The sequence below is a fragment of the Oryx dammah genome, unplaced genomic scaffold, assembly GCF_014754425.2.
Source record: "Oryx dammah isolate SB20612 unplaced genomic scaffold, SCBI_Odam_1.1 HiC_scaffold_10, whole genome shotgun sequence".
NCBI classification, from domain to species: Eukaryota; Metazoa; Chordata; class Mammalia; order Artiodactyla; family Bovidae; genus Oryx; species Oryx dammah.
The window spans coordinates 43,921,103-43,936,850 of record NW_024070194.1 but is presented as its reverse complement, the minus strand read 5'-3'; the positions used below and the strand labels follow the sequence as shown (position 1 = coordinate 43,936,850).

The window sequence follows — 15,748 nt, the reverse complement described above, 5'->3', positions numbered from 1 at the left end:
TGGGATGGGGTAGGAGGTGGGAAGGAGGTCCAAGAGGGAGGGGACATATGTGTCCCTATGGGTGATTCATGTTGATGTATGGCGGAAACAACACAATATTGTAAAGCTGTTATTCTTCAATTAAAGCTAAATAAGTTAAAAAGAAAAAAAAAAGATCATCCCACCCAGAAAACAGGGTTTGGCAGCCTGAGAAAGAGATCATCTCTGCCATCGGTGGTCATGGGAGACTGGGTACCGCTGTCCAGGGCCGCTGGATGACTGGGTGGGACAGAGCCCGCAGAAGCCTTGGTGACCTACACACGTGATGCCAAGACAGGTGCTCACAGGCAGACCCCTCTGTTGACATTTTGTGATTAATAGCCATCTCCTCCTCTTTAGAAAATCTACACAGGGAGTAAAAACAAACTTATAAAATGAGTACGCATGTATTAACACTCTTGAGTGAGACATTTTTAACAAAGATGGCTTTATTTTGTCTATCATGAGAGTTTTAGAGCCGGGGTGTAGGTGAGAAGGAGGCACCCTCTTGTGTATGTATGTGAGGAGGGGCCGGGTTGTGCCCTTGCCCGGCATGGCGGGAGAGGGCTCACAATCAACATCTAATTTTCTAGTAGATCAAAGCCTAAAACCACCTGTGAGTGAATGACAGGTGTGGTTTCCTGCCATCTCTGTCATTAAGGAAAACCAAAACCAAGCGCGCGATGTTTTAGGCTCTAGGTACTGTGCTGGGCAAAGTAAAATCTTAAAATAAACGTAGGTTGGTTTTTGTTTGGGGCTTCCCAGGTGACTCAGTGGTAAAGAACCTGCTTGAGTCAGACAATACGTGGTTTTCCTCCCAGATCGTCTAAAGAAAGTAGGTTTTCATGAAGTGGGCAAGCCATGGAAACATATATTTGCATGATGCTTTGGCCTTACAAAGTTCTGGTTCTCGTTAGCCTTCACTTAAGATTATCATCAGGGCCATGGCCTCTCCTGGGTCAGGCAGCTGCTCTTACACAAATGCTGTGTCCCCTGACACTCCACCTGCTTCATCCAGAACAGATGTACAGGGACAAGTAGAGGGAGGTGATTGCAGCATCTAGGAGAAGAAGGCTCTCCTGGAAGCAGGATGTGTCCCTGGCTTGACACCCTGGCAAGAGGAGCCTCTTGACTGCCAGCTCCTAATATTTATGTGAACCCTCGTGACCCTGTTACACTCTATTCATGTTTTGCTCTTTTCATCAACCTTACTAATTTGTTGTTCATTGTCAACAGCCTCAAGGGCTCCAAGATTCTCTGCTCATCCAGATTTAATCTGCTGTAGCCCAGAGTGTTGCCCAGTCTTACTGTAAATGACAAGTTGTTTGGTGTAGTTACTTTCTTCAGTGGAAATATCCAGAGCGTCTTGTGTAGACAGACACTCCAAGCGTTGCCCTCACACACTTCACCACAGGCATGGGTGGGGAGGGGTCTCCTTGCTGTTCTTTATACACGCCAGACACTCTCCCACCCCAGGGCCTTTGCACCTGCTGTTCCCTCTGCCTGGACTATGAGGCCAACTCTCACGCTTGAACCCTCTTTATTTTTCTGCTTTTGTGCTTTATTTTTATCCATGGAGCACATCCGCTTCTCGTAGATTCTATGAATTGCGTTATTGTTCTCTGTCTGCTGGCATCCACTGGAGTGACGCTTCATGCAGGTGTGGACTTTGTTTTGTTCGAAGCACCTAGAACAGTGTCTGGCACATTGTGGATGACCACAGACTTTGCTGGATGAATGAATGAATTCTTTCTTTGTAAGATCAATACCATCAATGGGAAAAAAAAAAAAAGTCCTTTCCTGAGAAGTCATTATTGTCATTGCACATTCATTCATCTATTTATTTGAAGCACACTCTCTCCCATCTGTATCAGGCCAGGTTGTGTGCTGAGCCCCGTTTAGATTTCACTAGTGCTGAGAGCATGACCCTAATCCTTGTGTCTAAGTGTTAGTCTCTCAGTTGTGTCTTTGACCCCCATGGACTGTAGCCCACCAGGTTCCTCTGTCTGTGGGATTCTACAGGCAAGAATACTCGAGTGGGTTGCCATTTCCTTCTTCAGGGGATCTTCCTGACCCAGGGATCGAACCCAGGTCTCCTAGCATTGCAGGCGGAGTCTTTACCATCTGAGCCACCAGGGAAGCCCAGATCCTTGTATATGGAGATGAGCAAATGTTTCTCAAGTCTCCCTTTGCCCTTTGGGAAAAACGGGAGATCACAAAGCAAGAGGTCACAGTGGTGACGCTATGCTCTGGCCACGGCAGGATCCTTTTGCAAGCCCAGCTCCTTCCCCTTGGGTCTGCTGGTCTGCAGTGCTGCAGTGCGTGTGTATCCTGGTCCACACATGGCACCAGACTGTTCAGGGGCAGGGTTGTCACATGAGGTCCTTTAGTTTTGCTTTTCTGCTCAAAGTGTGATCCAGGGGCAGGGAGCTTGGCAGAAATGCCAAACCTCCAGCCTCCCCTAGACCTGTTGAATCAGAGCCCAGCCTCACAAGACCCTCGGGGATTCAGGCACACATCACAGTTAGACAAACACAACCTGAAGGCTCAAGAGGAAGGTCTGCCACCAGCACACAAGGACAGCGTTTGGGCTCCACCTGGAACCCCTCACAAGGAAAATCAACAGACATTCACTGAGAACCTAACGTGGGAAAGGCAGTGGGTAACACATCTCAGTTTAGGATCACACATCGCAGTTTAGGATCACATATTCCCACCCAGGGAGTTGGGGTCCAACATCCAGTTCAGTTGAGTTCAGTTGCTCAGTCGTGTCCGACTCTTTGTGACCCCATGAATTGCAGCACACCAGGCGTCCCTGTCCATCACCAACTCCCAGAGTTCACACAAACCCATGTCCATCAAGTCAGTGATGTCATCAGCCATCTCATCCTCGGTCATCCCCTTCTCCTCCTGCCCCCAATCCCTCCCAGCATCAGAGTCTTTTCCAATGAGTCAACTCTTCGCATGAGGTGGCCAAAGTCCTGGAGTTTCAGCCTCAGCATCAGTCCTTCCAGTGAACACCCAGGACTGGTCTCCTTTAGGATGGACTGGTTGGATCTCCTTGCAGTCCAAGGGACTCTCAAGAGTCTTCTCCAGCACCAGAGTTCAAAAGCATCAATTCTTCGGCACTCAGCTTTCTTCACAGTCCAATTCTCACATCCATACATGACCACTGGAAAAACCATAGCCTTGACTAGACGGACCTTTGTTGGCAAAGTAATGTCTCTGCTTTTGAATATGCTATCTAGGTTGGTCATAACTTTCCTTCCAAGGAGTAAGCGTCTTTTTAATTTCATGACTGCAATCACCATCTGCAGTGATTTTGGAGCCCAAAAAAATAAAGTCTGCCACTGTTTCCCCATCTATTTGCCATGAACTGATGGGACCAGATGTCATGATCTTCGTTTTCTGAATGTTGAGCTTTAAGCTAACTTTTTCACTCTCCTCTTTCACTTTCATCAAGAGGCTTTTTATTTCCTCTTCACTTTCTGCCATAAGGCTGGTGTCATCTGCATATCTGAGGTTATTGATATTTCTCCTAGCAATCTTGATTCCAGCTTGTGCTTCTTCCAGCCCAGTGTTTCTCATGATGTACTCTGCATATAAGTTAAATAAGCAGGGTGACAATATACAGCCTTGATGTATTCCTTTTCCTATTTGGAACCACTCAGTTCCATGTCCAGTTCTAACTGTTGCTTCCTGATCTCCATATAGGTTTCTAAGAGGCAGGTCAGGTGGTCTGGTATTCCCATCTCTGTCAGAATTTTCCACAGTTTATTGTGATCCACACTGTCGAAGGCTTTGGCATAGTCAATAAAGCAGAAATAGATGTTTTTCTGGAACTCTCTTGCTTTTTTGAAGATCCAGCGGATGTTGGCAGTTTGATCCCTGGTTCCTCTGCCTCTTCTAAAACTAGTTTGAACATCTAGAAGTTCACGGTTCACATATTGCTGAAGCCTGGCTTGGAGAATTTTGAGCATTACTTTACTAGCGTGTGAGATGAGTGCAATTGTGCGGCAGTTTGAGCATTCTTTGGCATTGCCTTTCTTTGGGATTGGAATGAAAACACCTTTTCCAGTCCTATGGCCACTGCTGAGTTTTCCAAATTTGCTGGCATATTGAGTGCAGCACTTTCACAGCATCATCTTTCAGGATTTGAATTAGCTCAACTGGAATTCCATCACCTCCACTAGCTTTGTTCGTAGTGATGCTATCTAAGGCCCACTTGACTTCACATTCCAGGATGTCTGGCTCTAGGTGAGTAATCACACCATTGTGATTATCTGGGTCATGAAGATATTTTTTGTACAGTTCTTCCGTGTATTGTTGCCACCTCTTCTTAATATCTTCTGCTTCTGTTAGGTCCAGACCATTTGTGTCCTTTATCGAGCCCATCTTTGCATGAAATGTTCCCTTGGTATCTCTAATTTTCTTGAAGAGATCTCTAGTCTTTCCCATTCTGTTGTTTTCCTCTATTTCTTTGCATTGATCGCTGAGGAAGGCTTTCTTATCTCTCCTTGCTATTCTTTGGAACTCTGCATTCAAATGGGAATATCTTTCCTTTTCTCCTTTGCTTTTCTCTTCTCTTCTTTTCACAGCTATTTGTAAGGCCTCCTCAGACAGCCATTTTGCTTTTGTGCATTTCTTTTCCATGGGGATGGTCTTGATCCCTGTCTCCTATACAAGGTCACGAACCTCCGTCCATAGTTCATCAGGTACTCTGTCTATCAGATCTAAGCCCTTAAATCTATTTCTCACTTCCACTGTATAATCATAAGGGATTTTATTTAGGTCATACCTGAGTGGTCTAGTGGTTTTCCCTACTTTCTTCAATTTAAGTCTGAATTTGGCAATATGGAGTTCATGATCTGAGCCAGTCAGCTCCCAGTCTTTTTTTTTTTTTTTTTTTTGCTGACTGTATAGAGCTTCTCCATCTTTGGCTGCAAAGAATATAATCAGTCTGATTTTGGTGTTGACCATCTGGTGATGTCCACGTGTAGAGTCTTCTCTTGTGTTGTTGGAAGAGGTCGAACCCAGGTCTCCTGCATTGCAGGCAGATTCTTTACCACTGAGCTATGATAGAAGCCCCAATATCCAGAGCAGGTAGCAAATTGATACCTAATGTATTATTTGCATGATGGATCAACCATCATAGTCAGAGTCCAGTATTAACTCTAGATAGAGTTTAGCTGCCCGGGAATGCAATTCAGTCTTCACTGCTGATCTGGAACCAGGAACTCAGTCTGTCCTGCATGTGTTAACATGGGCAGAAGTCATGACCCCCCAGTCCAGTCACCAGTCAAGACAAGTCTGGTTGAATATGCTGCAATGTTGAAATAATTAAAGCTGTAGATAAATAACAGGGATCTACTGCACAGCACAGGGCACTATATTCAATATCTTGTAATAACCTATAATGGAAAAGAATCTGGAAAAAGACTGTCAGTTCAGTTCAGTTCAGTTCAGCTGCTCAGTCGTGTCTGACTCTTTCGACCCCATGATTCGTGGCACACCAGGCCTCCCTGTCCATCACCAACTCCCGGAGTTCACTCAAACTCAGATCCATCGAGTCGGTGATGCCATCCAGCCATCTCATCCTCTGTCGTCCCCTTCTCCTCCTGCCCCCAATCCCTCCCAGCATCAGAGTCTTTTCCGATGATTCAACTCTTCGCATGAGGTGGCCAAAGTACTGGAGTTTCAGCTTTAGCATCAGTCCTTCCAAAGAACACTCAGGGCTGATCTCCTTTAGAATGGACTGGTTGGATCTCCTTGCAGTCCAAGGGACTCTAAAGAGTCTTCTCCAACACCACAGTTCAAAAGCATCAATTCTTCGGCGCTCAGCCTTCTTCACAGTCCAACTCTCACATCCATACATGACCACTGGAAAAACCATAGCCTTGACTAGATGGACCTTTGTTGGCAAAGTAAACTGAATCACTTTGCTGTATATCGGAAACACTGTAAATCAACAAGACTTACAAGAAAATAAAATATTTTCAGCTGAAACCTTTCTAGGATGGAAATGAAAGCAAGAGACAGAAACAAGATGTGTAATCATGTGTATTCTCTCTTTTGAAAAATCAGGGATGTCCTGCCATTTACCTTGAAGTTGCCTTATGCCATTTCAACAGCCAAGACCGAGGCTCAGCTTGAAGAACTCGCCCAGCTGGGACTAAGTAAGTGGGTGCCCTTGCCTAGTCTCTTGTCATGCATGGGTGGAGCAGAGCCAGTGGCCCCTGATACGTTGTTGCATCAGAATGTAACCCTCACCTCCATGGCAGAACTTCAGGAGGCCCCGAGTCACACCTTTTGAGAGACTTTTTCTAAGTCAAGCATTGAACCAGTTCTCAGAGGCAGGTGCTAGGTTTGCCTGGGGAGCTCCCACAGTTCTCCCCAGTACCTCCTGTTGATGAGTTTGAGCTCCCCCAAATGTCTGGTGTGTGTCCGTCATAGGTCCTGCCTTTCTATGGCATCTTGCTGGGGAATGGCCATGACTGATGGACAGGGAAGTCCAGCGCGGGCACCTCCCCTGCTTGAGTTTTATTCTAGAACGCACAGCGTTGATGGCACTTCTGTGCTTTGAGGAATCTGACTGCACAGGAACATCTGTCTCAGTTCCTCTCTGTCTCAGTTCCGGCCCTGGTGTTCTCGGCCACGTCCCTCACCCTGCCGTGCATCCCCAATCCGACCAGCCAGATGTTCGCTTCCCCTTGTGCCTCTCAACCCAGCTCCGTGCTGGGCGGTGGATGGTAGGGGCTCAGGACACACCACTCCCCAGTGTCACTTCTGGGTCCTGTTGCCCTAGGGAATCTGTGTGCATTTGACTTTCTCACACATACACACATACAATGTTTTCCTCCTTGATGGGAAAGGGGAATTCTCTTAAGATTTCAGGGCTCCAGTCTTCAGATAGATGAACAACCAGGCCATGGTATTTGCGTGAGAGTTGGAGAAAGAAATGGCAGCCCACTCCAGTATTCTTGCCTGGAGAATCCCATGGATGGAGGAGCCTGGTGGGCTATAGTCCACAGAGTCACAAAGAGTTGGACATGACTGAGCAACTTCACTTCACTTTGGGATTCAGAAGTGCAAGTCCCAGGATTCTTAGAACCTAAGAAACTGTGATACTTGACCCAGCAAATAAGAAAAGTCCTTCCTTGGGCACGTTTTCCCCTTACTCTAAAGAATTTGTTCTGAAGAGGGTCCCATTGCCAGGGGAGCCTGCAGAATTCACAGAGAAGCTGGAGTTAAGAGTCATGTTCCCTCTGAAACCTAGATTGCCTCAGAAGAATTGCCACATGCGTCCAAGGCCTGCCTGATGGGCAGCTGGGTCGCAGGACAAGGAGGCAGAGTCCTGGTAAAAATACCAGGGCCACATAAGTGCCCCTGCTGAAAAGTCATGCCATCTCTGCCACTGAGCTTTATAGCCCTTGGAGAGAGTTCAGAGCATTTCCTGAGTTTAAGGTCACATCCCCACCGAGATGCTAGCCCTGTTGAGGACGCGTTCCAGACCTCTGTTTCCTCTGGTGGCCTCTGTCCATGGGACCCCTAGGTGGGTGGCCCACCTGCTACGTGTGCTTCGTGCCAGGGCTCAAGGACTAGAGTATCTGTGGGCAGCCCTTGATCCCTGCAAAGGCTGAGGCAAACAAACAAACAAACAAACAAAAACTGTTCTGGTGGCCACTCACCAAAAGCAATTTTTTAAAAAAAAGTGAAAGTATTAATTGCTCAATCATGTCCCAGTCTCTGCGACCCTGTGGACTGTAGCCCACCAGGCTCCTGGCCTCCTCTATCCATGGAAGTCTTCAGACAAGAATACTGGAGTGGGTAGCCTTTCCCTTCTCCTAGGGATCTTCCTGACCCAGGGCTCAAACCCAGGTCTCTTGCACTGCAGGCAGATTCCTTACCGTCTGAGCCACCAGAGAAGCCCATAGACAATCAACGTGTAATTGTTGCTGTGCACTTCATTTTGTGAAGAGACATCCCTTTTTAAAACCCTGTACCTCATGTATTTTGTTCATCCATCAAGTGTTTGTGGAGGGTCTGCTATGTGGCAGCCACAGCAAGGGTTTAAGGATCCATAGGGTCTCTCCCCCTTGCCCACTCCCCAGCTTTATAGCCTGTATGGAAATAACACATACACAGGAACTACATGTTCTATATTTGCAAAATCTTAACGGTGACAGTAGGAATTTAAAGAGGGCTAAATTTCGAGCTAGAGCAGCCCTATACTGGCCACTATAAAAATATGTAAGGCCAGCCAGTGCGCACTTTTTAAATTTCCTAGTGGCCACATGAAAGAGAATTAAAGGTGCAGTTAATTTTTATAATTTATTTACTATGTGAAATGCTATTTCGATATATCATCTCTATTTTTTAAAATAGTAATGAAATATTTTACCTTCTTTTTTTCTTGCTAAGTGTTTGAAATCCAGTATATATTATATCCTTACAGCACACTTCTATTCAGGCACTAAATTTTCAGCAAAAATACATGGATCAGTATTTAGATTCCATTAAATTTACAATTGAAGAAGTAGTTTCACATACCCCAGTTCCAGACCTACTTGAGTTTCCCAGTAATGGAATTGTCTGGTTTTACATTTAAATGGGTTTACATGAAATAAGATGGAAAATCGAGTCCCTTGTTGCACAAGCTGGATTTCAAGCGCTCACTGGCCACAGGTGGCTGTTGGCTTCCCTGTTGGACAGCACAGACCTTAGAGGGAAGGAAGAACTACAGAAAGCAGGCAACAGGAGCCGAGGTCAGGGGTGTGCATGGCGAAGACAAGGCAGGCCCAGGGCTCCCAGCCTCACCCTCTCTCCACGAACTCCACGATCCCAGTGACCAGCCATTCTGGGCCCTTAGGAAAGAAACACAGTTTCAGCAAACAAAACAAGGCAAAGCTGTAGAGATAGCAACCTATTCCAGATGGAAATGACACCAGGTATTTATTTATCAGCCTCCCTCAATCTGCATGGAAGACCAACCTGTCCGTCCAAGGACGCACAGGCAGGGTGGCTGCAATCACAGCGATGTGCCCCACTCCAGAGTGTGCTGAGCCGAAGTGGCTACGGCTAGGAGGCTGGAAGATTTGGCAAGAGTGGGCAGCAAACCACAAAGACAGTCAAACTTGCACTTATCCTTGGCCTGAGCCCAGCTGTCCTGTTTTTTTTTTTTTTTTTTTTTTGCTGATGGGCCCCGTGAGTGCATTTTTCCTCCTTTTGGGTTTTAATGCTGAATGTGTAAAACCCCAGGCAGATTGTGTAATGTCCACAGACCCAGCTGGTAGTCCTGCCCATTAAAGGGGAACTGCAGGCCCTAGGGGGCGGAGGAGGGCACCCCAGGATAAGGGGACCCATCAGAAAGGGTGCTGCCACTGGGCGGGCAAACTCCCTCTTGGTGGAGCAAGTGGGAAGCCCACCCCCCCCCCCCCCCGGGGGCCCCCCCCCCCCCCCCCCCCCCCCCCAGCCTTCTCCCAGCTCCCACTATTCCTTTTTCCTCACCTGGGGAAGGGCTGGGCCCTCTGTGGGCAACAGCCAAGCCATTTCTCAAGAGCCTTGAAGCCCAAAGCCTCCTGAACCTTCCCGGGAGCCTGCAGCTGGGCCTGGCAGCATTTCCAGCCCTTCCAGTAAAGGAATGCAGTTAAAAGCAAAAAGAGAAAGAGAGGAAAACACCACACTCCAGCGTAGCACCTCCCCTCCAAAGCCATGCATTGCCAGGCAAGTGTGCTGTTTGTGATGGACCGGCCGAGTGCACTGTATTTACATTCTTGTGTTCACTGATAATGACTTTCAGATTTTTGGAGCTCTCCAGCTGACAACAAACCCCCAAACCCTCCACCTCCCCATAGGCCTCCCTCCTCCGACGGTGGCGGCGACGACGGCGTGGGTCCGGCCTCCTCGCGTCAGCTCTGCCTGATAAATGGAGTGCATTCTATAAAAACCAGGACGCCCTCGGAACTGGAGTGCAGCCAGACCAACGGGGCCCTGTGCTTTATTAATCCCCTGTTCTTCAAAGTGCACAGCCAGGACCTCGGCGGGGGGCCCCGGCGGCCCTGCACCCGGACTCCCGACGCTGATGGCACCGAGAGGCCTCGGTCCCCGCCGCCCCGGCCCCCGCCGCCCGCTATTCATAGTCAGCCCGCCGGCCCCCAGCTGGCCGGGCCCGTGGCGCCCCCGGCCGGCATGCCGGAAACCGTCGCCCTGCACCAGCCCGGGGACGCGGCGCGGCTTGGAGCGAAACCCACCCCCGTGCCTCCACCCCGGCTCAAGAAGCAGGCGTCTTTCCTCGAGGCGGAGGGCGGCGCCAAAACCTTGACCGGCGGCCGGCCTCGCCCGGAGCCCGCAGCGGGCCCGGCGGGCGGCGCAGGGGGGAGCCCTGCCCCGGCGGAGACGGAGGCGGAGGCGGTCCTGGCCTCGGGGGATTGCGCAAGGGCCCGGCGCGCCGCCGCGTCGGCCTCGGCATCCCGGCCCCCGTGGCGCGCGGGCCGCCAGCGGCTGAGTGACATGAGCCTTTCCACTTCCTCCTCCGACTCGCTGGACCTGGACCGCAGCATGCCCCTCTTTGGCTACGAGGCGGACACCAACAGCAGCCTGGAGGACTACGACGGCGAGAGCGACCAGGAGACCATGGCCCCCCCGATCAAGTCCAAGAAGAAGCGGAACAGCTCCTTCGTGCTGCCCAAGCTCGTCAAGTCCCAGCTCCGCAAGATGAGCGGCGTCTTCAGCTCGTTCCTGACCCCGGAGAAGCGCATGGTGCGCCGGATCGCCGAGCTGGCCCGCGACAAGCGCACCTACTTCGGCTGCCTGGTGCAGGACTACGTGAGCTTCCTGCAGGAGAACAAGGAGTGCCACGTGTCCAGCACCGACCTCCTGCAGACCATCCGGCAGTTCATGACCCAAGTGAAGAACTACCTGTCCCAGAGCTCCGAGCTGGACCCCCCCATCGAATCGCTGATCCCCGAAGACCAGATAGGTGAGTGCCACCTTGCCTTTAAAATACATGTGTGTGTGTGTGTGTGTGTGTGTGTGTATAGAATTGCTCATACGTGCTATCGAGAAAAGATACCAGTGGAATTCAGAAATTCACAGCCGTAGAAAGAAACTTAGAGTTATCAAAGGGGGAAGGGGAGGGAGGGAGATATGAGGAGTTTGGGATTAACAGATACACCCCACTGTAGGTAAAATAGGTAAGCAACAAGGACCTACTGTACAGCACAAGGACCTATATACTTAATAGTTTGTAATAACCTATATGGGAGGAGTCTGAAAAAGAATACATACGTGTGTATCTATATATGTGTGGATTTATGCGCTCAGTTGTGTCCGACTCTTTGCAACCCCACAGACTATAGCTCACCAGGCTCCTCTTTCCATTGGATTCTCCAGGCAAGAATACTGAAGTGGATTGCCATTTTCTCCTCCAGGATGTGTTTGTGTATATATATATATATATATATATATATATATGTATGAGTTTGTTATACACCTGAAACTAATTTTTTTTTTTTTGTAAATCAACTATACTTCAATAAAATGACAAATATATATATTATATATATATATATGCTGTATATATATATAATATATATATATATTTGTAGCTTGTGGCCTGGCAGGACAGTGTATCCTGTGTTAGTTCTCTTGGTGGTTTCTCCGGAATTCAAAACAGCAACACACTCCACCCCCTGGGCTGATCTGAACTAGAAACACGCTTTTTGAAGTTGACTTCATGCTGTATACCTGGCTTGGGGGCTGAGCATCAGGCTCCGATACATTTGGGGGAGCGACTAATGGGAGCCGCAGATGGGTCTGTTCAGGGCTGGACCATTCTGGTTGCCTGCCTGATTTTGTGCTCTTTGTGGGCATTGAGGGTCTCCTGAAGGTGTGTCTCAGCAAGCCATGGGTGGTTGTGCTGTATTGGTTGGAAAGTGCCCTTTTTCAGCCTCAGAGGAGGGCAGAGGCCATGGTGTGCAGCTGGGTGAGTTGCCACAGGGAGCAAGCACCAGCGCAGCAGAACGTGACAGCATCAGAGTCCTCAGGGAACCCCTCCCTGTCCCCCTTCTCCTCAAAGGGTAACTGCCCTGCGGGCTTCTAATCACAGAATTCAGTAAGTTTGGGAGTAAGCAAAAACATAAAAGTCAAATGGACAAGTTTGTTTTGTGTATCTTTAAAAAGAATTATCAAATTTTGGAGGGCACTTGAAAGGTGTTTTCTCCAAAGTCAAGGGGAAATAACTTTCTTTCTAACCTCATTGGAGAGCTGAATTGCTAATAGTTACTTTGGCCAAGGGAAGATTGAATTTGGCAAGACCTCTCTTTTTCCAGGGCTAGAGTCTTAAGAGATTTTTTTTTTTTTTAAACTTCAGAAGATCGACTCTGAAGGACAAATTTCAGAGACCTCATTCACTGGGCAGCAGCAATCAAAAAGAGCTACCCAACATTTCTAGGCCGTTCATAAAGCAAAGCTGGAATTGGCTTCTTTCTGATTGGGTCTGTTTGTGGAAAGTAGTAAACAGCGTATGGTTTGCCGGTGGTGTCTCCCCGCCTCTCTCTCTCGCCATCTCCTTGAAGTGAGTTTCAGCAGCTTTTTGATTTTCTCACAAAGGAATCAAAGCCTTGTTTGTTTTCCTGTGGCTTGCGCCTGGGTGGGTGGGGCGTGGCAGAGCCCGGCTGCTGGAGAGAAAGCTGGAAGGAATGTGCCCCAGGATGTGCCTTGGGGATGGAAAAGCATGGCTTCGAGACAACGGAAGAGCAGCCCGGGCCCTCTCGGTCCGGCCCCCGCCCTCCCAGAGCCTGCGTCTCAGGGGAGACCGGCTCGGACCCCGCACCGGCCGGAGAGCCAGGCGGGCGCTGATGTCAGCGCTGGGCTATGTGGCCGCAGTGCCAGCCAGCCCACGGAGACGATGCTCCTCCCTGGGGAGCCAGGCCTTGCCTTCCTTCCCTGCCGATGCTGTGAGCACCGATCGAAGCTGCCGGTCCTTCCGGGAGGTGGGGGGGAAAGCTCTCCTGCTAGCTTCTCGGAAGATAACAGTTCAGATAGAGTATTCCTGTTGTTTGGAGCCCCGGATCTCATCTTCTCCACAAACATATTTGAATGTGGCCAGCAATCTTTGACACAAACGCTTTGCTGCTCTGGAAAGATTGAGCTTTCCATCTAAAAATCTAAGGTCCTGAGGAGGAGGGAAGCTGACATCCAGGCTGCCTGTCCCAGCGATGGCAGTAGGTCTTGGCCTCAGCCCTGTGAAGCAGGCATCCGTGTGCCCTGGAGCAAGGACGGGTTCTGCCAGCCGGAGCCAGTTGTCCAGGGCTATACCGGCCTAGCCTGTGCAGCTTCTGAACTTTCTTCTTTGGATTCAGAGCCTGTTTTTTTGAGGGGACTTCCCTGGTGGCCCAGTGGTTGCCTTCCAGTGGACCACCCGGGAATTCAACCCTTGGTCGGAGAGAGCTAAGATCTCATGTGCCTTGTGGCCAGAAACACAAAACATAAAACAGAAGCAATATTGTAACAAATTTAATAAAGACTTTTAAAAAGGTCCACATTAAAAAAAATCTTATAAATTAAAAATTATTTTTATTAAAATAAAAATTTGTTTTACTTTGTTTATTTGGCTGTGCTGGGTCTTTGTTGCTGCACAGGATCTTCTCTAGTTGTGGCAGTCAGGGGTTACTCTCCAGTTTCAGTGCATGGCTTCTCATTGTGGCAGCTTCTTTTGCAGAGCACAGGCTCTAGCGTGCAGGCTCAGTAGTTATGGCTTAGTTGTCCAGCAGCAGGTGGGATCTTCCTGGACCAGGGATCAAACTCATGTCTCCTGCATTGGCAGGCAGATTCTTTACCACTGAGCCACCAAGGAAGCCCCCCACCCCAATTTATTTTTTTTAAACCCTGTGTTTTGAACCTTACCCCTCTCCCCTGCCAGAGAAGGCAATGGCAACCCACTCCAGTACTCTTGCCTGGAAAATCCCATGGACGGAGGAGCCTGGTGGGCTGCAGTCCATGGAGTTGTGAAGAGTAGGACACGACTGAGCGACTTCACTTTTACTTTTCACTTTCATGCATTGGAGAAGGAAATGGCACCTTACTACAGTGTCCTTATCCGGAGAATCCCAGGGATGGCGGAGCCTGGTGGGCTGCCGTCTCTGGGGTCGCACAGAGTTGGACACAACTGAAGCGACTTAGCAGCAGCAGCAGCAGCCTCTCCCCTGCTGGTGCCTATGTTCATATTTTCTCATAAGAAACTAAGGAGATTGGAAAACATTGTTAAATTGTATTATACACCTGATAGGAATACTGTATTTGTCAATTATATCTCAATGAAAATTAACTTAAACATTTAATTTGTAAATTCAAGGGAATTAGAATAGTAGGCTCACCATTGGTAGAGGAAGCTCAGAGTGCCCCTGTCTGCAGATATGTGACACACTGCCACACTTTTTTATTGGTTTGTTTTGTTTAAGCTTTTGCATTAAAGCAGATGCTTCATCATATCTGTTGCTTCATCAATGAAACCATTATTCTGTTTTGAAAAGTGAAGAGAATGTGCTGGGCTTTTGAAATTAAGAGGAAGGCAAGCCAAAGCAGAAGGTGACCTAAGAAACTCATCACGTGCCCAGTTGTGAGGAAGGATGTGATCCTAATGATTAGAAAACCAATCCCCTTAAATGTGCCAGTTTAGATTCAGACTCTGGCAAGAAAATGGAGTCTAAATGATCTTTTACATATGCCTAAATGAAGGGCTCACTAGTTTACTAAGACCTTGTTAACTCAGTGATTCCTTTGAGCTGTGTGATCAACTCTCGGTTGGTACCTTTGTGCAGATTTTGTTCTGTTTTGCAAATTCAGGAAGGGAGGTCAAGATGTATAAAGTGACTTGTGGAGAGTTATGCTGCTGGTGGGTAGGGGAGATTGGATTCAGCCCTGGTCTCCTCTGGTTTATCTGTTTATTTTCACCAATCTCACTTCCTGGGAGGTTATAATTCACTTTGAATGGATTCACTTTAAATGCCACCCCCAGGATTCCAAACCTCAAATTTCTTCAGAACCGGTGTCAACTGATGCTTATAAGGCTTTTCAAGAATGCCAGTTGGGTTTCTCTTCTTCTTCAAAAAAAAATCTAGTCCTGTCCTCCTTTCCCACTTCTGGGGGAGAGAGTGCTGAATGAGGAGGTGGGAATGTAAAGCCTAGATCTACAGAATTCCATCCTGAAATTAAGGAAGTTGGAGGAGGTATTTCAGTGCTGTAACCCACGTAGAATTCCATCACTCATATGTGAAAAAGAACCATGTGAACGCGTGTGCATTTAGTGTTTGGATACAGTGCTAATCTTCTTCACAAAGGAGTTCTTCAGTTGCACAGAGAAAAGCCAATGAAAAAACCAAATAGCTCTCACCCAATTGCCGCTTTGTCCATGTGCTCCTATCATAGCCCTGTAGGTCACACTTTCCAGGTGAGGATGACATGATAAACAGTCTCAAAGCTGTAAAATTGCCAGCCTAAATGGTGGTGCCCTATCGTAGAGAATTTGACTTCTGTTTAGACTGCTCTTTAAAGCGCTGCCACACAAAACCCTGCCATGTAGAGGTTCTTGAGCAGATGTTGGTTGATTGACATCAGCTTTGCTCTCCTGATGGGAAGATAAGATAAGTTCCCATTTGACCCAGCTCCCTCTTGATTCCATGGCCACATACCGTGTCTCCTTTGTGGTAAGCTCTCTACCCTCCACTCTGCA

The 15,748-nt window shown here is 48.2% G+C and overlaps 1 protein-coding gene and 1 long non-coding RNA gene across 9 annotated transcripts in view; one reads left to right on the top strand and one right to left on the bottom strand.

The window, feature by feature from the left end:
- RIN2 (Ras and Rab interactor 2) overlaps positions 1 to 15,748 on the top strand; it is a 202,200-nt gene that overhangs the window by 168,011 nt on the left and 18,441 nt on the right. For all 6 annotated transcript variants that reach the window (XM_040247964.1, XM_040247968.1, XM_040247963.1 and 3 more), the window contains 2 exons: positions 6,103 to 6,194; positions 9,818 to 10,996. In XM_040247964.1, the coding sequence (XP_040103898.1) occupies positions 6,103 to 6,194; positions 9,818 to 10,996 (1,271 nt within the window). The remainder of the gene's footprint in view (positions 1 to 6,102; positions 6,195 to 9,817; positions 10,997 to 15,748) is intronic.
- LOC120868962 lies at positions 97 to 10,345 on the bottom strand. 3 transcript variants are annotated; one of them, XR_005722358.1, is made up of 4 exons: positions 10,269 to 10,345; positions 9,526 to 9,644; positions 8,637 to 8,882; positions 97 to 383 (listed from the first exon to the last, which is right to left on the bottom strand). It is a non-coding gene; the product is annotated as an uncharacterized LOC120868962 (long non-coding RNA). The 3 variants fall into 3 exon arrangements; XR_005722359.1 differs by lacking the exon at positions 10,269 to 10,345 and having other exon boundaries at positions 8,637 to 8,737; positions 8,836 to 8,882; positions 9,526 to 9,823; XR_005722357.1 differs by lacking the exon at positions 10,269 to 10,345 and having other exon boundaries at positions 9,526 to 9,823.